At 42.6% G+C, this 25,382-nt stretch overlaps 1 protein-coding gene and 2 pseudogenes across 3 annotated transcripts in view; 2 read left to right on the forward strand and 1 right to left on the reverse strand.

Annotated features, from left to right (window-relative positions):
* CUL4B (cullin 4B) overlaps window positions 1-1,914 on the reverse strand; it is a 32,457-nt gene extending 30,543 nt beyond the window's left edge. Inside the window, exons 1-2 of one of the 2 annotated variants that reach the window (XM_018044199.1) lie at window positions 1,768-1,914; window positions 470-1,015 (exon numbers count right to left, since the gene is read on the reverse strand). In XM_018044199.1, the coding sequence (XP_017899688.1) occupies window positions 470-1,015; window positions 1,768-1,795 (574 nt within the window). In that variant the 5' untranslated portion in view covers window positions 1,796-1,914. Of the gene's footprint in view, window positions 1-469; window positions 1,192-1,767 lie in introns of those variants that run through there. The other variant, XM_005700344.3, reaches the window with a different exon arrangement.
* A 12,112-nt stretch (window positions 1,915-14,026) lies between these two features.
* LOC102183673 lies at window positions 14,027-22,316 on the forward strand (annotated as a pseudogene). The gene is made up of 2 exons (XR_001917593.1): window positions 14,027-14,050; window positions 21,426-22,316. The product of XR_001917593.1 is annotated as an insulin-like growth factor-binding protein 3 receptor pseudogene (transcript).
* A 2,350-nt stretch (window positions 22,317-24,666) lies between these two features.
* On the forward strand, window positions 24,667-24,987 carry LOC102183944 (annotated as a pseudogene).
* Window positions 24,988-25,382: the final 395 nt, after the last annotated feature.

Raw genomic sequence — 25,382 nt, forward strand, 5'->3', positions numbered from 1 at the left:
TCTAACCAAAAGACTTCTTGGAACATCAAAAGATCACTATTGCTACCTGAATTTCTAGGGACTAGATAATATGGCCTACTGAAGCATAAAAATAAAAATCACAGCAGTGCCAAGATTCACTATGCACCTGAAATAAATAAACATTTTTAGAGTACAAATTTCTCACCTGTAAAATCCGGATCAATCATACCGACTGTCAATGTTATGAAGAATAACAGATCAGATACAACAGGCTGAGACAGACCTCAAGATACTGCACAGAAATACCTGGTGTACGCTTCAGCAGAAGGATACTAACCACCCCCGGAAAATGAACCCTCCACCCAAAAAGGACCTCCCTCCTCCTCATTGATTATGCATAAAACATTAGGCCACCTCTATACTGTTTAACATATTAGCATAAATAGAGCACGTGACCACTCAAGTGTCAAATCCTGAGTACGTGATCATGGATTTTGGCCCTGATTACCTTTAAAGTTCTTGATCACTAACTTCTTAGCAGAGCCAGGCTTGCTGTTAGCAAAGCTAGAGACGGTGGTGGAAGATTTGGCCAGGCCGTTTGCATGATGCACCGAAGCCACAGTAGAGATTAATATACTCTTATTTTTAAGTTGCTGCTGCTGAGATGTTGCAGCAGTTGGTGAAGATGAGGACGAGGACGAGGATTCCTCAGCCATCTTCGCATCAAACCCTACAAACTCCAGGTTTTCTTCAAAACGCAGCTTCTTCTGTATCGGTACGTGGCTGGGAGCAGTCACTGGGACCCCCAGGCACGAGAAGGACGAGGTTGAAGGGGATGCCGAATCCCTGGGTTGTAAAGGAGGAGTGGAAGAGGAGGAAGAGGTGGAATCAAAGTCTTCTCTCTCGTTACTACTGTTACTGCCGCTACTGCTGCTGCTGCTGTTTAACTTTCTCTTCTTGGCAGAGGTGGGCGGAGTGGTGCTGGTATTACCATCAGTGGCTGATCTGACCTCTTGAGCAGCAGCAGCAGCTGAGGGATTGGGGGAAGAAAAACCTGTTGGAAACATGAAAATAGCGGGGTCAACAGGCAGACGAGCATCAAAAACCTACGTTTATATGCCTGCGTGCGTGTAGGAGAGAAGGTGGCAATGCTAGAGGGGGAAGGGAATAAAGAGAGGAGAAACACAGAGGACGAGAAGGAAAGTGAAGGGGGGGCTCCACCCGGGGAATGGGAGGGTTTGGGAAGGAGGATAGGCTGACACCAGGAGTGAGCAGAACAAGGGGGGAGAGCGAATGAGGAGGCAGACAGGTAAACGGCCGTGCCGTCCCCCTCCCCTGCTTTTCAGTCTCTCTCCCCCCTTTCTGCAGGAGCGACTCAGTAAGTCTGTGAGGCTGCAGCTCCTCCTCCTTTTCTCCCTCTCTCTGGGAGGGGAGATGCAGTGCTTGGGGGGAAGGGGGAGGGGGAGAGAACCGGAGCTTGTTATTGTCAATAGCACAGGAGGCTAAAGATGGCGCCACTTCCGGTCACGCGGCGCCGAGGGAGGAGCGGCGTCAGTCCGCGAAAGGGGGGGTGGAGAGCAACACTGCAGGCGCCCGGGGGCGGGGGAGCTGGAGTGGGGGGAGGCGGTGGGAAAGGGGCCGCTGAGGCGCCGGAGACGCTCGCGCTTCTGCCCTCGCACTCGCTCTCCCTACCCCTCCCTCTCCAGTTCCCCTTCCTAGGCAGCACTCTCCTCCCCCGGCCCACCGATAACTCCCACCCTCTCCTAAAAAGGTCCCGCGGGAAGCTTCGCACCGCAACGCCCTTACCGGAAGTGACTGGGCAGACACTTTTCATAGCGCCCAGATCCCGAAGCCCCCAGGTCTGCAGGACTTGGGGGGGGGAGGGAGAAGGGGGGGCAGAGAAGGGGAAAGGAAGGAGGGGGCGGGCCTTCGAGACACCTTCGGAGCTCCGGATTGGAGCTTCCAGAATGCGAGGCGGGCAGGGAGGGGTGGTGGCGGGAGCAGGAGCGGGAAGGAGTCTGCAGGGGAGGGAAGGTGGTGACGGTGAGGGGCGGGGTGAGCTAGCTGGGAAAATAAGAGGGAGGGAGGGAGTAAAAGTAAAGGAACGGAGAACAGAAACTTTGAAAGAGATAAAGGAATAAGGAGGGGTTGCAAGGCGAGAGGAGTAACTCGAAATGGAGGAAAACATAGTCATGCCATTATGCCTGATGCTAGGGAGGATGTCAAGATGTTAAGATAGGACAGGAAAAAGGAAAAGAGCTTAGATACAAAGAGGATAAAAGTGTTTCATTCAGTTGAGCTATACATTGTTTCTCTTTCATGTCAAGGACAGCGCTGACTCAATACTGAGTTTTGATACTTTTCTCAGTAATATACATGCAAATCCTGTTACCTTCCTACCCTACCGGAAGCATTCTCTAAGATGGCTGGCTAGAGTTAAAAGGGTGCATTTTAAGGCCAAGAAACAGGAAGGTAACTAACACGTCGCTCTAGCACAATTCCTAGGGCCAATCCCAGCTCCAACTCCCATCAGCCGTTAACCCGGTCGGTAATTTACAGACTAAACAAAGCCACTTCTTTTTACGAAATCCTGGTTCATGTTATTTCTCCAGACATTTTAAGAGAGCAATATCGGTAAAAGTCAATGTTTTGTACCAATATAGTACACAAGCCCAAATTTTAAAACATTAATCCTAAAAACAAACCTTTAAATTTGGTTATATTAACAACAATAAGCCACGTAAATCCCTTGTTGGGAGTTTTTCTTTAACCCGAGGGTATTGGGGAAGGGGAGGTAGGAGAACCTGGCAAACAAAACTAAATTTCCCAACCTGTTGCTCTTCCTAACCACAGAAACATTCAAGGAGCATGTACCAAAACACTTCGTATGCCAGACACAATACCAGGTCCTGTCACTGAGAAGCAGTGGGAGAAGAGTTTCAAAATTAAGTTTCTATAACAGTACTATAACCAACGTACAAAGTTCCGTGGGAACAGGTGAAAGACATTTGAGAGAAGTCTAGAATAGTTTGAGCTTCACAGAGGAATTGAAGTTTATGTTGGGTCTCAAAGAGGGAGCTGCCAAAAAGACGAGGGGAGAGGACTGAAAGGCACCCTGGGCAGTGGAAACAGGGGCAAAGCAGGGAGCTGTGAAACGACCTGGCCTCTTTATGGAAATAAGAAAAATGCAGTGAGGCTGGAAAATAGTATGTCTGGTTGGAAGTAAGAAAGATGAGGCTCAAGGATGCCTGGCAGGTGAAGTAAAAAATTTTGGAGTCTACCCTGCAGGCCAAAGTAGACAGTATGGAGACCAAACTGGGCTTTTAAAAGCAGGGTAGTAACGGGATTGTGAGGGAATAAAAGCAGTTTGTATTGTATAGTTTGAGACAGACAAATCAGAATCCTAAGAATAAGTCAGTTTCTAATTTTGTTTACACAGTTCCACTTTTTATTGTCTTAAAAAGTCCTTCATTAAAAAGCAAATCCTCCTAGAAAAGGTACCACCTTGGGCCGCTATCCAGCTGTGCGCGGTTTGATGACAACAGGCTGAAAGCAAGGCTCTAATGGAACTTAGGGCCCAGGGCCACAGAGAAGAGAGATAAGAGGCCTCAAAGTGGAAAGATTGGGCTCCTATTTGTTTTGCATGTGCCATGTTGTTCTTCCTGCCCAATATGAGACATGTAAGCTCTTAAGGCCAGGGAAGGTGTCCCAAAATATTAAACCCTCCCTTATTGTGTCTCACATTTCACATGGTGCTGAACAACTGTAAATGCAGAGTAAATACTTATTGAGTTGAATATTTCATTGAATGAGAATAAAATAACACCATGTCTTCATCAGGGAAGATTAACTGGCCAATTTTCAGGACTAAATGATAAAGGTCATTCTCATTTATGTAGTTATATTCCTTAGAAGGTTATATGGATGGGCCAACTGATAATAGCTCAAAAGTGGTACCGTTTCTAGGAGGATTTGCAGTTTAACCAGGGACCTTTCAAGACCAAAAAAAAAAAAAAGTAGGCCATGTTCCAATTCATGTAATTATATTCCTTAGAAGGATGTATAGAAGTGCTAGCTATTTAAAAAATTACAAATCTTAGTGCCATACAAAGATAAACTTTTATGCTAGCATACAGGATAGCCGAGTCCTGTTAATATTCAACTATGTGGTTGTAATAATAGCTCCCAATCTGACGTGGTTATCTAAGCCCTTCAGTCTTCCGTGTTACATGTTAGCTCTAAAAGCACAGATACTTGGCTCTTGAGCTCTAGGCTCACTTTGAATGACCCCGTAGCTAACCTACTAGTTAAGTTTTCCATGAAATATCCTTAAGTGAGATTTAGAGGAAAATATTTTTTCTTTTTGATTAATAAAAATCTTCCTTTTGACATTTTACAACCTTTATTTTGTCCAGGTCGATTCTTACATATTTAGCACATCTTAGTATGGATATGTAATTTATGTGATTTAAAAAATTTAACATTTACATTTTGTGGCACAAACCAACTTAGATATTACTATGTAATGTATGACGACTAGAACTTTGTGTCTTTTTGGAACTTTGGACCAATTTAAAAGGAAGAAAAACCCACGTTGCTTTGTAAAATATCTTTGATGTCAAGAATCAACTAATTGGGGCTAACCAAAACATACAATCATGCGTGCATGTTCAGTCGTGTCCAACTCTTTGTGACTCCAATGGACTGTAGCCCACCAGGCTCCTCTGTCCATGGGACTTCCCAAGCAAGAATACTGGAGTGGGTTGCCATTTCCTCCTCCAGGGGATCTTCCCGACCCAGGGCTCAAACCCTTGTCTCCTGTGTCGCCTGCATTGGCAGGTGGATTCTTTACCTCTAGCGCCACCTGGGTGTCTACCGAAATGTTTGTCAACAAATATTAAAGACATTCTCAACAGTAAAATACGTTTTTCATGGTTAATGAAACCACAATAATAAAGTTGAGCAATGTAGACACCATACATTTATGGCATTATCAGATTAAACCCAATTGGGCACTGTACACATATTCCGTACACAGAATCTTTCAACTTGTGAGTTCAACTCATACCTTAGAAACATTAATTAAACTTAATACCGCCAGATGAAGTATAATTATTACCGGCCTTCTTTTAATCAAGTAAATAAATAAATCTGTAGCTATTTATAAAGGTAAATATATGCATAAAGGAAGAGATTCAAATAAAGACAGAACTATCTAATGTCCATCCCTCTTTTTCTGTAGGCATCTCTCTAAAAAGGCAGAGTGTAAGCAGTTTTCCTTTTTTGATCATAGGGATTCCCCAGGGTGCTTGGTTTGGGTTCTTCTCTAGACATCTCTGAGGAGGGGCTTGTCAGTGAATAGTCACTCTTTGAAGCCTTGTTATTCATGGGTGGGATTTTCCTTAAAAACAGCAGACAGTGCTTGCTCAGAAACATGTTTCTGCAGCAAGCCTTGTTTAAGAATGTGTCCAGAAAAGACAACTTCTGGGGAAAAGGTGGTGCATGTTCTTTATCCATTTTTCTGAAGGACGATCTTTGAAGGAGAGAAATACAGATGCGTCAAACCAAGCAATGGTGACATAGTAAAAATTTTATCATAATAAGGGCTTTGTTATGCTATCAGCAACAAGGGACTGCTGGGGGATGACTGAGGAGGCCAAAGCTTAAGCAATGATGCTCCAACTATACACTGTGTATTCACCCTTTGCCCATCCTGGAATTGCTTTATAAAGCAAGGAACTTAATTACAAATGCTGAATCTATGATGTTCAGTAAAATGTAAATAAATGACACATCTCATTTTTAAAAACGAGATCGTTTCTATGTTATATCATTTCTAAAGTTATCAACTGAAGATTTACTGACTTGGGTATAGCAACCATTAGATTATTTATCCCCTTGTTTCAGAAATTGTATGCACTGTCCTACCTGTGAACCATCTGGAAAGTAGATTTAAGGACTAACAGGGCCAGGCAGTTTCCCCTGGGGGTTTGGGAGTGGGGGACAAATCAGTCACAGACTACTTCCTTTGGTGCTACCAGGCACTTGCTTATTATGGAGTTGAGTCTTTCTACCTCCATCCTACTTTAAGGTTTAATCTTCCAATGGCATTCAGCTTTTCCTTCTCTCAAAAGCAGGGCCAATTTAGGTTTAAATAAGAGGTTCCCCAAAAACACCTATGCCCAGGTCTGAACCTAGTCCTTAGGAAGCATCACTATGAACAACGTTAGTAGAGTTGATGGAACTCCAGCTGAGCTATTGAAAATCCTATAAGATGATGCTGTGAAAGTGCTGTACTCAATATGCCAGCAAATTTGGAAAACTCAGCAGTGGCCACAGGACTGGAAAAGGTCAGTTTTCATTCAAATCCCCAAGAAAGGCAATGCCAAAGAATGTTCAAACTACTGCACAATTACATTTATCTCACATGCTAGCAAAGCAATGCTCAAAATTCTCCAAGCCAGGCTTCAACAGTGTGTGAACCAAGAACTTCCAGATGTTCAAGCTGGATTTAGAAAAGGCAGAGGAACCAGAGATCAAATTGCCAACATCCATTGGATCATTGAAAAAGCAAGAGAATTCCAGAAAAACATCTGCTTTATTGACCATGTTAAAGCTTTTGACTGTGTGGGTCACAACAAACTGTGGAAAATTCTTAAAAGAGATGGGCATACCAGACCACCTGACCTGCCTCTTGACAAATCTGTATGAGGTCAAGAAGCAACAGTTAGAACTGGACATGGAACAACAGACTGGTTTCAAATTAGGAAAGGAGTACATCGAGGCTGTATATTGTCACCTTGCTTATTTAAATTATATGCAGTGTACATCATGCGAAATGCCAGGCTGGATGAAGCACAAGCTGGAATCAAGACTGCCAGGAGAAATATCAATAACCTCAGATATGTAGATGACACCACCCTTATGGTAGAAAACAAAGAGGGACTAAAGGGCCTCTTGATGAAAGTGAAAGAGGAGAGTGAAACAGCTGGCTTGAAATTCAACATTCAAAAAACGAAGATCATGGCATCCGATCCCATCACTTCATGGCAAATAGATGAGGTAAAAATGGAAACAGTGACATACTTTATTTTCTTGGGCTCCAAAATCACTGCAGATGGTGACTGCAGCCAAGAAATGAAAAGAATCTTGCTCCTTGGAAGAAAAGCGATGACCAACCTAGACAGCATATTAAAAAGCAGAGACATTCCTTTGCCGACAAAGGTCCGTCTAGTCAAAGCTATGATTTTTCCAGTAGTCATGTGGTGGCTCAGCTGGTAAAGAATCTTCCTGCAATGCGGGAGACCTGGGTTCGATCCCTGGGTTGGGAAGATCCCCTGGAGAAAGGAAAGGCTACCCAGTCCAGTATTCTGGCCTGGAGAATTCCATGGACTGTGTAGTCCATGGGGTTGCAAAAAGTCAGACACAACTGAGTGACTTTCACTTTCACTTTTCATGTTTGGATGTGAGAGTTGGACCATAAAGAAAGCTGAGTGGGGAAGAATTGATGCTTTTGAACTGTGGTGTTGGAGAAGACTCTTCAGAGTCCCTTGGACTGCAAGGAGATCCAACCAGTCAATCCTAAAGGAAATCAATCCTGAAATTTCATTGGAAGGACCGATGTTGAAGCTGAAGCTCCAATACTTTGGCCACCTGATGCGAAGAGCTGACTCATTTGAAAAGACCCTGATGCTGGGAAAGATTGAAGGCAGGAGGAGAAGGGGACCACAGACAATGAGATGGTTGGTTGGCTTTGCTGACTCGATGGACATGAGTTTGAGCAAGTTCTGGGAACTGGTGATGGACAGGGAGAACTGGTGTGCTGCAATCCATGGGGTCGCAAAGAGTCAGACACAACTGAGCAACTGGACTGACTAAATCTAGTCCAATGGAATTAAATCTCAATTATCAGTATTTTTAAGAAGTTCTCTGGGTGATTCTAAATAACTCCAGGATTGAGACCACAGCAGTAGGTGAAATAAGTACCACAGTGATCTGAATGAGGCTGATAACCCTTTGTATTTAATGCCTGAAATTTCACAACTATTTATTTATTCCTTTTGATAAAAATAGTCCATGTCTAGGAATCCTTCTTTCAAATGCAAATTAACCAGAGAGACTTAGTTCCTGACCCTTTTAGGTGAATGCTTCTTAGAAACAAAGGATAATACAAAAGTCTTCAGTGCTTGGAAGTAAACAGAACTTTATCCAGGCCCTGCAGTGTGGGTAGGAGGAAAAGTCACCATCAAGGGAGGAAAGATTTCTGAGAGTACATTTTGCTGACCTCACAGTATTGCCTGGGGCCAACCTTGCTTTGAAAGGACTGCGTTTTTAGCTTCAAGTCAAATTTAACAGCTTATCTCAGCTGCCAAAGTCATGTTAAAAGAAAATTCATCTTTTAAAAAAAAGCAAAACAAAGAGCAGACATTGGGAATGTGGGTTTGGAGCTATCCATAAATGCCCAACTTCTGAATTATCACTCACCATATGGATGCTTCTATTGCCAAATGATCTGTTTTCCCTGATTCTATTAAATGTCCTTTATTCCCACAGATAGCATCATCTCTCTTGCCAATTCATTTGGTCATTCAACAAAAATGTATTGAGCAAACTACTCTGGGCAAGGCATGGTGCTAGATGTCAGAAGGGAATACAGAACTAATACAAAATTCCATTTGCAGTTGATTTTACAGTTTTCCAAAGCACTTTCACACACAATCTTATTTTATCCTCATAACCACACTGTGAGATAGGTCAAGTGCCATCCGAATTTTACAGATGAGAAACAGGCTTGTGGAAGGAGGTTAAAATGACTTGCCAAAGTCACAAACATTTGAATACTGACATTTAAGTCTCTCAGTCACGTGTGACTCTTTGTGACCCCATAGACTACAGCCTGCCAGGTTCCTCTGTCCATGGAATTCTCCAGGCAAGAATACTGGAGTGGGAGCCATTCTCTTCTCCAGCGGATCTTCTCAACCCAGGGATCCAACCCAGGTCTCCCATACTGCAGGTGGATTCTTTACCATCTGAACCACCAGGGAAGCCCAAAAAAGCACAGACTTAACCAAATCCAGCTTTTCTCTAACTCCAAATACAGTACTTCCCATAGTTTATAATTTAGTAAGGAGATATGCCATAAAATTGTTTCAAGTATAGACAAGTTAGGAAAAAAATGTCCAGAGCCCCACTCACTAGGAGAAAAAAATGAGGAATAATGAAACAATGCCTTTATTGAGGTGAGCCAAATCCAAAAGGAGAACAAGCTCCTTGGATTTAGTGCAGGCTATCATCAAGTACACAGGACACAGCAGCAAGCAGTGCACATTCAAGGAGAGAGTGGCAATTTGGCTATAGAAAGTCAGCCCATCCCCTGGCTGGACCCTCAGCCAGTGGTGATCTTCACTGGAGGTTGAATCCAGCTCCTTCTCCTAGTCAAATCCAGGCAAACACTGAACAAACTTTGTCTCAGGACCAGTTATAATCCAGTCACTGAGTATACAAAGACAACCCTTGCCCTCAAACAGTTCTCAACTGCCCTAGTGGGTGAGGAAGATGATTATAGGACAGTGTGGATAAAGGCTGGTAATAGGAGCACAGTCCCTGACAATTACACAGTGGAAGTGACAAAGATTCAAGGGATTAGATCTGATAGAGTGCATGAAGAAATATGGACGGAGGTTTGTGACACTGTACAGGAGGCGGTGATCAAAACCATCCCCAAGAAAAAGAAATGCAAAAAGGCAAAATGGTTGTCTGAGGAGACCTTACAAATAGCTGAGAAAAGAAGAGAAGCAAAAGGCAAAGGAGAAAAGGAAAGATATATCCATCTGAATGCAGAGTTCCAAAGAATAGCAAGAAGAGATAAGAAAGCCTTCCTAAGTGATCAATGCAAAGAAATAGAGAGAAACAATAGAATGGGAAAGACTAGAGATCTCTTCAAGAAAATTAGAGATACCAAGGGAACATTTCACACAAAGATGGGCACAATAAAGGACAGAAATGATATGGACCTAACAGAAGCAGAAGATATTAAGAAGAGGTGGCAAGAATACACAGAAGAACTGTACAATAAAGATCTTCATGACCCAGATAACCATGATGGTGTGATCCCTCACCTAGAGCCAGACATCCTGGAATGTGAAGTCAAGTGGGCCTTAGGGAAGCATCACTAGGAACAAAGCTAGTGGAGATGATGGAATTCCAGCTGAGCTGCTGCTGCTAAGTCGCTTCAGTCGTGTCCAACTCTGTGTGACCCCAGAGACAGCAGCCCACCAGGCTCCCCCGTCCCTGGGATTCTCCAGGCAAGAACACTGGAGTGGGTTGTCATTTCCTTCTCCAATGCATGAAAGTGAAAAGTGAGATGAGCAAAAGATGGTGTTGTTAAAGTGCTGCACTCAATATGCCAGCAAAATTAGGAAAACTCAGCAGTGGCCACAAGACTGGAAAACGTCAGTTTTCATTTCAATCCCAAAGAAAGGCAATGTCAAAGAATGTTCAGACTACTGCACAACTGCATTCATCGAACACTCTAGCAGGGTAATGCTCAGAATTCTCCAATCTAGGCTTCAGCAGTACATGAACCAAGAACTTCCAGATGTTCAAGCTGGTTTTAGAAAAAGCAGAAAAACCAGAGATCAAATTGCCAACATCCATTGGATCAGAGAAAAAGCAAGAGAATTCCAGAAAAATATCTATTTCTCCTTTATTGACTATGTTAAAGCCTTTGGTTGCATGGATCACAATAAACTGTGGAAAATTCTTAAAGAGATGGGGAATACCAGACCACATGACCTGCCTTCTGAGAAATCTGTATGAGGTCAAGAAGCAACAGTTAGAACTGGGCATGGAACAATGGACTGGTTCCAAATTAGGGAAGGAGTACATCAAGGCTGTATATTATCACCTTGCTTATTTAACTTGTATGCAGAGTACATCATGAGAAATACTGGGCTGGATGAAGCACAAACTGGAATCAAGACTGCCAGGAGAAATATCAATAACTTCAGATATGCAGATGATACCACCCTATGGCAGAAAGTGAAGAGGGACAAAAGGGCTTCTTGATGAAAGTGAAAGAGGAGAGTGAAACAGCTGGCTTGAAATTCAACATTTTAAAAATGAAGATCATGGTATCTGGTCCCATCACTTTATGGTAAATAGATGGGGCAACAATAGAAACAGTGACATACTTCATTTTCTTGGGCTCCAAAACCACTGCAGATGGTGACTGCAGCCATGAAATGAAAAGACGCTTGCTCCTTGAAAGAAAAGCGATGACCAACCTAGATAGCATATTAAAAAGCAGAGACATTACTTTGCTGAGAAAGGTCCATCTAGTCAAAGCTATGGTTTTTCCAGTAGTCACATATGGAAGTGAGAGTTGGACAATAAAGAAAGCTGAGCACCGAAGAATTGATGCTTTTGAACTGTGGTATTGGAGAAGACTCTTCAGAGTCCCTTGGACAGCAAGGGGATCAAAGTAGTCACTCTAAAGGAAATCAATCTGGATTATTCATTGGAAGGACTGCTGCAGAAGCTGAAGCTCCAATACTTTGGCCACCTGATGTGAAGAATTGACTCATTGGAAGAAACCCTGATTCTGGGAAAGATTGAAGGCAGGAGGAGAGGGGGACGATAGAGGATGAGATGGTTGGATGGCATCACCAACTCGATGTACATGAGTTTGAGCAAACTCCAGGAGTTGGTGATGGACACAGAAGCCTGGTGTGCTGCAGTCCAAGGGGTCGCAAAGAGTTGGACATGACTGAGGGACTGAACTGGAATAGGAACACAGAGGAGAGACTTCTGCACAGCTTAGGAAGGTAGGGTGTTGTGGGGTGGAGAAAGGGTTGGGCTGGGGAGTTAAGAATAGCTTTCAGAGAAAGTAAATCTCAGAGGGAAGTGGGAATTAGCCAGGCAAGGGGAGTGTGAATGAGCAGGGGGCATAAAGAAGGAAAATAGGGAGCACATTGGGCTTCCCTCATGGCTCAGCTGGTAAAGAATCTGCCTGCAATGCGGGAGACCTGGGTTTGATCGCTGGGTTGGGAAGATCCCCTGGAGAAGGGAAAGGCTACCCACGTTCGTATTTTGGCCTCAAGAATTCCATGGACTATATAGTCCATGGGATGGCAAAGAGTCAGACACAACTGAGCAACTTTCACTTTCACTTTAAATCCTGAAGGTGAGAGAGAATAAGGCATATTCAGGAAATTGCAAGGAAACTAGTTTTCAGGGAATAGCTTTAGTCCTACTGGAAACCCCAGAATGCTCAGGAGAGAAATCAAGGCAGCATCCCAGCCTCAAATCTGATATAGCAATTCCTAGGCTTCTTAGTACTGGACCTTACTTCTGTACCCTACTGTACCCTTGCTGTTGCAACTTTGGCTATTGATAATAATTCTTGGTTTGAGTCACACTCATTTAGGAATTGGACTTAAAAGTTGGCCTCATCATTAGCTACAGGAGCTCAGAATCACAAAGGGCAGGATGAGGGTGTGATGAGGCATGGGAAATAAGATAATGAAAAAGAAATGAGATGATACAGATACACATTATGACCACGATAGTGGTCAGGAATTCAGATGAACTTGAGCAGGGTTTGGGAAATGATGGCCAGTGGACCAAACTCAGCCAGCTGCCTGTCTTTATAAAGAACGTTTTATTGGAACACTGCCATACTCATTCATCTACATATTTTCTGTGGCTGCTTTTATGCTAAAACTACAGAGTTCAGTAGCTGCAACAGACCATATGGCCTGCAGAGCCTGAAATATTTCCTACCTAGTCCTTTACAGAAAACAAAAAAATGCTGACCCTTGCTCCTAAATATGCTACGTGCTAAAAAAGAGGCATATGGAGAATGTTTAGTGGTGGCACAAAGGACCAAATGATTTAAAACATGCTAAGGATTTTCTGTTCCTAGTCTGTATCACCTGTGACACAGATTTCAAAGAATGGCAAGGGAATATTCTTCAACAGAGTGACTAAATGTGGTATATTCACACAAGAAAATACTACATTGTTAAAAAACAACTTGTAGTTACATCCATAAATCACAGGAATGTTACACGAAAAGAAGCAAATCACATACATACAATTTGATACTTTTTTAAAAGCTCAAAAATAAGAAAACTCATGGATATATATATATAATGTGATAAAAATAAAATATGGAAAGGAAATAATAAACACAAAATTCATGATAGGGGATTGCTTTAGGGGAAGCAAGAGGGTGGAGAATCTAGGTAGATTCAAAAGCATTGGTAATGTTCTAGTAGGAACTTCCCAGGCTGTCTAGTGGTTGAGATTTCCACAATTACTGAGCATGGTCTGGAGTCCCCAAGCCACAACTACTGAAACCCGAGGGCTCTAGAGCCTGTGCCCTGCAACAAGAGAAGCCACTGCGGTGAGAAGCCCATGCCCCTCAACTAGAGAGTAGCCCCAGTTCTCCGCAACTAGAGAAAACCCAGACTCAGCAACAAAGACCCAGCACAGCCAAAAATAAATATTTATTTTTAAAAAAGTCCTGTTTAAAAAAAAAAAAAAGCAGTGGTAGTGTTCTAGTTCTTAAGCTGATGATAGGTTCTTGGATGTTTGTTTTATTACACTCCATAAATTACATGTCACACATATTCTTTTGTATATATTAAAATTATATATAAAAAGTTTTAAAAAGTATAAAGACAGCAAGCGATGATCAGTTGAACGCTAGCATAGCAGTTTAGAGAATGAATACCTGGCAAAGGTGACAAATGACAACTAGGACTGATCTTTTGAATATTTATGCATTACTTATGGATTCCCCAAAATTACTCCAGAGCTTGAGGAATCGCCCTCCAACCTTGTGGAAGAATAGACTTTCCATAGTCCACAAGATGGGGACTTGGAATTGTTATTCTACAAATCTGCACTTAGTTTGTCATATCAGGATGGTGCCATCTAGAAACCTACAGGTTAACTAAAAAAGGCAACAATGTGTACAAAGACATGGAAGTCTGAGGAAAAGCATGGTGCATTTAAGCAAATGCAAGCATGACATGCTGTGCAACTCGCATGCAATAGGATGGTAGGAGATGAGGACAAGCAGGTAGGGTTCAGATCATGGTGAACTTTGTACATCATGCTCCAGGATTTGGATTCAATCCATTAGGTCATGGGTAACCCACTGAAGGGCTTCAAGCAGGGAAGAGAGTAATACGATCAGTTGTACATTTAGAGATGTCCAAGTCTCAACAATCTTTGACTACAAAAAAAGGTGACACCTTCTTCCAATCCCCAAAGGTAACTTCAGTTTAACGGTTTTCTAATTAAATATCTTTTTCAATATATTTAGCTATTTACAGCGTTTTTGCCTTTTTAAAAAATAGATCACACTGTGTGAATTGTTCTGTGACTATTTATTTCACTTAATATTATACCATGGACATTTTTTGTGTCAGTACTCATAGAATTCACCTTACCATTTTTACGGGCAGCATAGTACATTCAGCCCTCTGTATCTGCCAGTTCATATTAGCATATGTGGAGTTCAGACTATACTACAACATTTTACATGAGACTTACACAATTTTAACAAGAGACTTGAACATCTGGGGATTCCAGGGGTAGTGGGTGGCAGATGGGGGGGAGATGGGGGAATGGGGGTGGGGGAAGGAGGGGGGTGCAGAGACAGGATCGTGGAACCAATCCCCAGTGGATACCAAGGCACAACTGTTCATGGATGTACATATTCCTGTCATTTAAGAAAAAAATTCTAATCATCACACTTCATTGTTTCTTTTTCCCCTTTCCTTACTTTTGCTGGACTGATTGAGTTTCCTTTTTCCTTTTTTTTTTTTTTAAGCTATTAGTGGTTGGGAAGCTCTATGAACTATTTCTATTCTATTGATGCTTATCTTTCAGTTTTGTTTATTTATACAAATGACACACAAACATTTTGTAAATACAAAGTATAGAAGAACACAGGATAAAAAGTGGAAGTGTCTGTTCACTAAGTTTTGTGTATAGCTTTCCTCAGTATTTATGTATATATATATATATTTATACAAATAGAAAGCTATAGTGTTTTTTAAAATGGTATCATTACTATATGTATAGGTCTACAATTTGCTTTTTAAGCCTAATATACATTGGAGATCTTTTCATGACAGTACATGAAGGTCTGCCTAATTCTTTTTAAGGGCTGCATACTATTTCATAATAAAAACACTACATTTTATGTAACCATTCCCCTATTTTGGAACATTTGGTTACTTCCAATTGTTGCTACAACAATGAATATCTTGTAACATAGACCTTTGTGCCTGTGTAGAAGTATTTCTGAGGATATATTAGAAATAGAATTGGGTCAGGCAGAAGGTATATTTAAATTTTGATAGACAGCTATATTAGTGTTAAGGAATGTTATAGATACACACCCACCATCAGAATGACCACTGATTGTGCACACCATTAGCAACCTAAATATGATCCAACTTTATTGTAAAGTTTTTGTAAAATTACATGAGTTCATTCTCACTAAAACAACCACAACAAAGTAAAAGCAGAAATGCCCACTTGATCACCATCCCCTGCTCCCTCTGCTGCTGCTGCTAAGTCGCTTCAGTCGTGTCGGACTCTGTGCGACCCCATGGACTGCAGCCTACCAGGCTCCTCCATCCATGGGATTTTCTAGGCAAGAGTACTGGAGTGGCTTGCCATTGCCTTCTCCAGCTGATCCCTCTAGGGGAAACTAACTTCCACCTTGCTATTAATTTTTTTATTAAAGGTTTCATTATATTTGATCTTCTCAGGAATAACTCGGTAATTGACTCAAACTTCCTAGACATATTCTTAACAATTATTTGGACTTAAAGTGTTACAAGTTCATTTACTCACCAGTAAATGCCTCACTTTTACTGCCTTCTGGGACAGCTCCATCGTCATTTCCATCCAGTGATCCAGGTGACTGTGACATCATCTATATTTGGGAGCTAGGTTAAAGAACAGAAAATTCGGTTTTACAGCTGCCCTCTCCCATATCTCTATGGCCTTATGGATTCAATGACTGGTTTCCCAACTAATTTTACCATATTTGTTTCCTATCTTCAAGAAAATCCTCACAATTTCCACCCACTAATCATACCCTTCCCTTGTGATTCCCTATGGCTATGGATCTATTCCTGTTTCTCTTCTTTCATTGAGAGCTAGTTTGGGGGAGAAAAAACACATCTGTTCAAACATCTTCAACTGGAAGTCTGACCTAGCCCTTCAAATCTTACCTCAAATTATGATGGCTTCGTGAGAGCGGGAAGGTAGAAAAAAAAACACCTGTTTTTCCCTATGGCTTGAGCCCCCGCTGGCTTGAATGCATAGGACTAGGCTCCCCTCCAACTGTCCCGCAACTATCTTGGGGGCTCTCCAAATTATGAGCTCACTTGTGATTTGAGCCAGGTCTCTAAAGATTCTATTGTGACCTCATCAGGGCTACCCACCTATGGGAGGCAGTTTTCTAACAGATACTCTCTCACATACTTTGCCTTTAATTCTCCATCCTGCACGTTAATAAAAGGTGTAACTCTATAATCTCCCTCTTCTAAAAGTTTGAGAGTAACGAACGAAAGGACAACATATAGAATAATTGAAAACTTGACTAAAAATGTGGCACCACTTAGGGTCTCTTGGCCGAAAAAGTAGGTCCATGTCAGTAAACTCAGACATGAAACCCTCCCCGCGTTACCCAATCTCAAAGGAGCCACTTCACTCACCGTCCTAGGGGGATGTACAGGATTGGTTGTTATTTGTTGTTTTATCTACTTCTATCTAAAAACCTCAGGGCTCACAAGGTCGCGCTAAGCGGCAAGTGCCCAACCTTCGAGTTAAGTCCTGCCTACCACGGTTGGATTTCCCGTGGACTTATTGGGTTTCAAGGATAATTGACAACAAATCTGACCTATCCCTTCAGAGGAAACCCCTCTTGCAGCCTAGTGAGCGCCAAAAAAGGAACAACTCAAAAGATCTACTGTCGATGGATATGTTTGTTTCCCAAAGTCTGAGTTATTCACTCCTATAATAATACCTATGGGACATCAGCAGGTCAACCAAAGTTGTTCCGTTTCAAGACCAGTGCACTTCCTGAACTAACACTAATGAGTGGGAAAGTTCTGACTCCCCTCAGGGTCTCCTTGCACACCATCCCAGTGGAGAGGGAGGGGCTCCTCACGTGGTCTCCACTGAGCGCTGGGGTGGAAAAAATGAGATGGCAGCCTCGAGATAGCCTGCCCAGGGTGGCATGGCTGAGGGGTGGGCGCAGGTTTTCTGTGGCGTTTGGCTAGAGTACATCAGATTTCTAAAATGTTCTGTCTTGCTAGGTTGCTCCTTTCCTGATCCTTTGTCTAGGGACAGCTAAATTTGGGGAGGAAGCAACAGTTAGAACTGGACATGGAACAACAGACTGGTTCCAAATAGGAAAAAGGAGTACTCAATGCTGTATATTGTCACCCTGCTTATTTAACTTATATGCAGAGTACATCATGAGAAATGCTGGGCTGGAAGAAGCACAAGTTGGAATCAAGATTGCCGGGAGAAACATCAATAACCTCAGATATGCAGATGACATCACCCTTATGGCAGAAAGTGAAGAGGAACTAAAAAGCTTCTTGATGAAGTGAAAGAGGAGAGTGAAAAAGTTGGCTTAAAGCTCAACATTCAGAAAACGAAGATCATGGTATTTGGTCCCATCACTTCATGGGAAATAGATGGGGAAACAGTGTCAGACTTAATTTTGGGGGGCTCCAAAATCACTGGAGATCGTGACTTCAGCCATGAAATTAAAAGACACTTACTCCTTGGAAGAAATGTTATGACCAACCTAGATCGCATATTCAAAAGCAGAGACATTACTTTGCCAACAAAGGTCTGTCTAGTCAAGGCTATGGTTTTTTCCTGTGGTCATGTATGGATGTGAGAGTTGGACTGTGAAGAAAGCTGAGTACTGAAGAATTGATGTGTTTGAACTGTGGTGTTGGAGAAGACTCTTGAGAGTCCCTTGGACTGCAAGGAGATACAACCAGTCCATTCTGAAGGAGATCAGCCCTGGGATTTCTTTGGAAGGAATGATGGTAAAGCTGAAACTCCAGTACTTTGGCCACCTCATGCGAAGAGTTGACTCAATGGAAAAGACTCTGATGCTGGGAGAGATTGGGGGCAGGAGGAGAAGGGGACGACAGAGGATGAGATGGCTGGATGGCATCGCTGACTCGATGGACGCGAGTCTGAGTGAACTCTGGGAGTTGGTGATGGAGAGGGAGGCCTGGCGTGCTGCGATTCATGGGGTCGCAAAGAGTTGGACACGACTGAGCGACTGAACTGAACTGAACTGAACTGACTATTTGTCTTGCTGGTTGATGTTTCACACATACCTTTTCCACTATTGTGAATGGGATACTTCTTTTTCCTATTTCTATTCCAGTACTGTTAGAATAAAATAAAGCTATTGGAATATAATAATAGAATGTTAATTGTACAATCTACCTGGGGAGTATATTGGTGTTCATTGTGAAATTCTTTACACTTTTCTATGTGTTTAAAGGGTTTCCCAGGTGATGCTAATGGTAAAGAACCCTCCTGCTAATGCAGGAAACATAAAAGACTTGATTTCTATCCTTGGGGTGGGAAGATCCCCTGGAGGAGGAAATGGCAACCCACTTCAGTATTCTTGCCTGGAGAATTCCATGGACAGAGGAGCTTCGTGGGCTACAGCCTATGAGGTCACAAAAGAGTCAGATGCAGCTGAGCACACATGCACATACCATACAATTTACACCTTCAAGGTATAAAATTCAATGATTTTAGCGAATTCCAGATACATGTAACCATCACTAGTCAGTTTCAGAACATTTCTGAAACCTGTGAAAGACACCTCATACCCTTAAGGTATTGTCCCCTCTTGCTCTGCATCCTGTGGGTGGGAAGATTCCCTGAAGAAGGAAATGGCAACCCAATCTAGTGTCCTTGCCTGGAAAATCAAATGAGGAGCCTGGCAGTCTATAGTCCATGGTGTCACAAAGAGTCAGCCATGACTTATAGACTAAACAACAACAACCCAAAGGAGTGCCGTTTTCTAATCAGCTCACTGAACGGGGGCACTTTTTTTGTGTACAGTTTTTCTGCTCTGAGATCATGCCTGCTATTTGTCACCTTGGTGTTCTCAGAAGCACTGACATGCAGATAACTGGATTTCTCAATCTTAATGCACCCTTATTAGAAATCTTGACTAATCAGAAGCCAGAACTGGAAGAGTCCTTCTCCCCTTGTCTCTCAGAGTGAGCCACTATCATTGCCGCAGTCAAATTGACAGAAGAAAATGACTTTGTTCAAATTAGATCAAGATGGTGGCCTAAGTGCTTGTAGCTTTGTCTCCATCCTCTCTTCTCCAAATCTCTTAAAACATCAGAATAGCAAAAGGACCAAGACTGGTATAATTAAAGCAAACTGTACCATCAGCAGTTCAGAAACTGTGAAGATCCCTTGAGGGTAGAAATTGAATATGATCATAATGATAAAAGAGAAGGAGGAGTCCAGTTCAAAACCTGCAAGGGAAAATTACTGGATTAAATCCAGAGAAAATAAAATTTTAGAATGAATAAATGCAAAGAGGAGGAGAGGCTCTCCTGTCAATTAAAGAATTGAATTCAGGAAAGAAGGATCAGTTGGGCCCCCTTGTGATCAGTCCTACACCCCCTTCCCCAACCCATTCCAAGGTTAAAGCCTAAAATTTCACACTAAAGAAAGTGAGCTATTTGCTTCCAAAAATTTGCTAGTGTGAATACAGCATCCTAGGAAAAAAAAACAAAACGAAACGAAACAGCAGACCTTGATGTAATCTGGACTTCCACAAAATATATGGAAAAACAAAAAGAGAGAAGCAACTTTGGACAGGAGAGAAATACACTAAAGTTCTCCACTGCCAGAGTAAAACTGTTTTGGCAATTTGCAGGGAGTAAGGAGAATGGCCCTTTCTGACTCCGGCAGAAGCACTTACCTTAAGGGGGAGCCTGACAGTTCAACACACACAACCCACTTATACAAAGACCTTCTGCTAAGGAGAGGGGACAGAGACACACAACTGCAGAGGGAACTCAGGCAACCTATTTTTGCTAATCAATTTGTCTCTTATTCACTAATATGCACAGACAACAAAAGATTACCAGAAATAGTTGCAGAAAGCCTACAACATAAAAAGAAGAACCAAGGCTTTCGATAGAAAAAAATCCAGAAAGTTCTAAAAAGCAAAACATGAATTTGCAGAGAGGGCAACTATACACATAGCATTTACATTGTATTTACAACTATTTACATAGCATTGATATGTATTAGGTATACCCAGAGATGATTTAAAGTATCATGGGAATTTTAATAATAACTCTAAATGGTATATAACCTTTAAAAAAATGAATCACTGTATCGTATACCTGTAACAGATAATACTGTAAATCAACCATCCTTCAGTTTTTTAAGTTTATTGATTTTGTTTTGACTTTTATTTGTTTTATATATTCTGCACATGAGTACAAATCATACAGTATTTGTCTTTCTCTCATTTAACTTGTTCCACTTAGCATAAAAACCTCAAGGTTCATTCATGTTGTTGCAAAATGGCAAGATTTCTCTTTTATGGCTGAGTATATTCCATTGCACGGAGAAGGCAATGACACCCCACTCCAGTACTCTTGCCTGGAAAATCCCATGGACAGAGGAGCCTGGTGGGCTGCAGTCCTTGGGATCGCGAAGTTGGACACGACTGAGCAACTTCACTTTCACTTTTCACTCTCATGCATTGGAGAAGGAAATGGCAACCCACTCCAGTGTTCTTGCCTGGAGAATCCCAGGGACAGAAGAGCCTGGTACGCTGCCATCTCTGGGGTCGCACAGAGTCAGACACAACTGAAGCAACTTAGCAGCAGCAGCAGCAGCATATTCCATTGCAACAATATAAATGAACAAATCAAACCAAAACAAAGACATAGACACAGAAAATAGACTAGTGGTTACCAGAGGAAGGTGGGGAGGATGAAATGGGGATCAACTGTAAGGTTATGGATGGAAACTAAATTTTTGGTGGTGAGCATGTTGTAGGATATACAGAAGTAGAAATATAATATACATATGAAGCTTATTTAATATTATAAATCAACATTACCTCAATAAAAATAAATAAATACACTCCAAAATATAATAATAAAGTACAGGGAAGGATGTGCATAGGTTATATGCAAATATCATGCCATTTTATGTGAGAGTTGAGCATCTGAGGATTGGCATCCACTGCGGTCCTGGAACCAATCCTCTGTGGATCCCGTGGGATGACTGTAAATAGAATGACTGGGAGGCCGGGTGGGGCGACCGGGTGGGAGCACAGACCCTGTCCCTTCGAGACTCCACGTGTGACATCTCAGGGGCGCCGGCCTCGGCCCGGCTGCTAGCGCAGGCTCTTCCCGGAAGCTCAGATCCCTCTGTTCTCCACGGGCATTGGCCAGGCAGGGCACTACCTGCATCTCTGCCTGACCTACCACCTACCTCTGGTCTGTGCCACTTTGATCCTGCTGCTCCTTGGCCTTTCTGGCCTGGGTCTTGGTGGCTTCCTCCTCACCCACAGAGCTGACTGCATAGCCCTGACATCTCCCAGGACTGGGTCTCCTTATTAAGATCTTTTGGCCAGCTGACCCTGTGCCCCGTGAATGGGACAGTCACAGGGAAGGGGCGTGGGTCTCATGTCATGGGCTTACTGGCCACCTTGAACTTCGGAGATGGTCCAGACAGGAACAAGAGCCAGACATTCCAAGCCCAGGTCCAGGGTAGTCAGATGGGATTGAAAGGATCTTTTGCAGGAAAGCTGGTCCTTGTTACGGCCAGGGTGATCACAAAAAGGACCCCAGGAACCTGCCTGTATTTTAGTGCTACTCCAGAAATCCTGCCCTCCAGCCAGCCACTGATACCCTGCTCAGAGGAGGGAGCAGGAAATGCCACCCTGAGTCCTAGAATGGCTGAGGAGTGTGTCAGTGTCTGGAGCCACGAAGGTCTTGTGTTCATCAAGTTGCTCACCTCGGAGAAGCTGGTTCTGCGTGGCTCTCGGCTACTGGTTTTGGGCTTCTTCCTGATTCTGTTCTGTGGCCTCTGCTGTCTCACTGCAGCATGCTTCCATCCATGCCGGGAGTCTCACTGGTCTAGAACCCGGCTCTGAGGGCTCTGGCTTAGTTCCTGTCTCGCTCTCAGGTGTGGATCAACTTCTTGGGCTTTGATTCTGAGTTGGAAGAGATGTTACCAAAAGTGGAGAGCTGGAATGTGGGAGGAAATAAAAGGCTTTTTTGCTCAATAAATAAATAAATAAATAGAACGACTGGCCCTGAGTGGGGAAGGATGAGGAGTGAAGTAATACAAGGAACAAAGCTCCAATTTGCAGATTCTAATTTTCTGATATATTCAGAACACATTGTAGGCATATTCAGAACCTTTATGAATTACTCAGGTAAGTATTATAGCAAGTGAAAGTGTTAGTTACTGAGTCGTGTCTGACACTTTGCAACCCCATGGACTGTAGCCCACCAGGCCCCTCTGTCCATGGGATTCTCCTGGCAAGAATACTGGAGTGGGTTGCCATTCCCTTCTCCAGGGACTCTTCCCTACCCAGGGATTGAACTTGGGTCTCCTGCCCTGAAGGCAGATTCTTTACTGTCTGAGCCAACACGGAAGCCCAGTTACAGCAAAATGAAATAAATGAATCTGAAGAAGAGGATGATGTGAAATAGAAATAGCGGTGAGCAAAGAAACAGTAAGAAAACAAAAAAAAGTTAAATGGAATGGGATGAGGGTAGACAGTTGTAAGTTGTATGTTTGGTACCAGGCAATCCAATCTTCCTTTGTATCTTATATATAAAGTAGGATGTGATGGTTAGGGGAAGGGTGGCAAAAGTTTGAGAAACATGGAGAAGGTTTGAAATAGTTCAGAATAACTTAACAAGACATAAGTACTGGGGTAGCTGGGCAGACTTTCAGACATATTTGAAGTGAGGTATTTCTCTAAGAAATCATCAGATCATGTGAATAAGTAAGGATATAGAGAAGCTCATACCACTACTTAACAAGGTTGAGTGTATGTATATACATATATATGAGATTTAGTTCAGTTCAGTTCAGTCGCTCAGTCGTGTTGGACTCTTTGCGACCCCATGAACTGCAGCACACCAGGCCTCCCTGTCCATCACCAACTCCCGGAGTTCACCCAAGCCTATGTCCATTGAGTCAGTGATGCCATCTAACCATCTTATCCTCTGTCGTTCCCTTCTCCTCCTGCTCTCAATCTTTCCCAGCATCAGGGTCTTTTCAAATGAGTCAGCTCTTCGAATCAGGTGGCCAAAGTATTGGAGTTTCAGCTTCAACATCAGTCCTTCCAATGAATATTCAGGACTGGTTTCCTTTAGGGTGGACTGGTTGGATCTCCTTGCAGTCCAAGGGACTCTCAAGAGTCTTCTCCAACACCACAGTTCAAAAGCATCAATTCTTCGGCGCTCAGCTTTCTTCACTGTCCAACTCTCACATCCATACATGACCACTGGAAAAACCACAGCCTTGACAAATGGACCTTTGTTGGCAAAGTAATGTCTCTGCTTTTCAGTATGCTGTCTAGGTTGGTCATAACTTTCCTTCCAAGGAGCAAGCGTCTTTTAATTTCATGGCTGCAAACACCATCTGCAGTGATTTTGGAGCTCAGAAAAATAAAGTCTGACACTGTTTCCACTGTTTCTCCATCTATTTCCCATGAAGTGATGGGATCAGATGTCATGACCTTCATTTTCTGAATGTTGAGCTTTAAGCCAACTTTTTCACTTTCCTCTTTCACTTTCATCAAGAGGCTCTTTAGTTCTTCTTCACTTTCTGCCATAAGGCTGGTGTTATCTGCATATCTGAGGTTATTGATATTTCTCCCGGCAATCTTGATTCCAGCCTGTGCTTCATCCAGCCCAACATTTCTCATGATGTACTCTGCATATAAGTTAAATAGGCAGGATGACAGTATACAGCCTTGACGTGCTCCTTTCCCTATTTGGAACCAGTCTGTTTGTTGTTCCATGTCCAGTTCTAACTGTTGCTTCCTGACCTGAATACAGATTTCTCAAGAGGCAGGTCAGGTGGTATGATATTCCCATCTCTTTCAGAATTTTCTACAATATATGAGATTACCTTGTACAAATATAGAATGCATTTATTTTTGCAGATACCCATTAGAATATTTTCAGAAATAACTCATTTATCAGTCTGCAAAAATTCAGAAATCATAGGAATGACATTCTCTGATCACAATACAACAACATTAGAAATTAAAAACAGAAAAAGGGCCCCCTGAAATAACACACTTTAGAATTCTTTTCTGGTTCAAGTCCCTTAGATAACAGCTTTCTCCAGATAGAATTTATAGGCCATAAAATTCACCCTTTTAAAGCAGACAATTCAATGGTTTTAGTGTATTTACAGAGTTGTGCAACCATTGTCACATTCTAATTTTAGAACACGGTCACCACCCCATAAAGAGATCCTGTCCCTTTCCTCAGCTGCCTCTAAAGTGACTGGTCCTTCTGAGGAAGCTAAGGCAGTGTTGAGGTGAGGCCCTGACTTCATCCAGCCACTAGGACCATTTCAGGCAGCCCCTGCTTAGCATTCACCTGCAGCATGGCCTCTGAGCTCACCTGCATCTGCTTGGCCTTTGTCCTGCACAACAGTGAAGTGACAGTCCCGGAGGATAAGATCAATGCCCTCATTAAAGCAGCCGGTGTAAATGTTGAGCCTTTCTGCCCAGGCTTGTTTGCAAAGGCTTTGGCCAATGTCAACATCTGAAGCCTCATCTGCAATGTGGGGGCTGGTGGACCTGCCGTGGCAGGAGGCCTTGTCCCCTCCCCCACTGTTGCCCCAGCTGAGGAGAAAAAAGTAGAAGCAAAGAAAGAAGAATCTGAAGAGTCTGTTGATGACACGAGCTTTGGCTTTTTTGACTAAATCTATTTGGTAACATGTTTAATAAAAAACTGAGCTCTTTGCTGCAGGAAAAAAAGAGACTCCTGTATGTATTAGCTGACACATCCTATTCCCACCTTTCCCCATACCCTGGCAACCACTGATCTACTTTCTGTCTCTATGTACTTGCCTATTCTGGACATTTCATATAATGGAGCTATGTAATATGTGGCTTTTGTGATTGGCTTCTCTTACTTAGCCTAATATTTTCAAAGCTTATCCATGTAGTAGCATGTCTCAGAATTCTTCCTTTCTATGGCTGAACCATATTCCATTGTATGGGTAAGTCAGATTTGTTTATTTCACCAGCTGAAGGATATTTGGGTTGTTTCTACTTTTAAACTATTATGAATAATGTTGCTATGAACATTCATGTA

Source organism: Capra hircus (assembly GCF_001704415.2).
Source record: "Capra hircus breed San Clemente chromosome X unlocalized genomic scaffold, ASM170441v1, whole genome shotgun sequence".
In the NCBI taxonomy this organism is placed as follows: Eukaryota; Metazoa; Chordata; class Mammalia; order Artiodactyla; family Bovidae; genus Capra; species Capra hircus.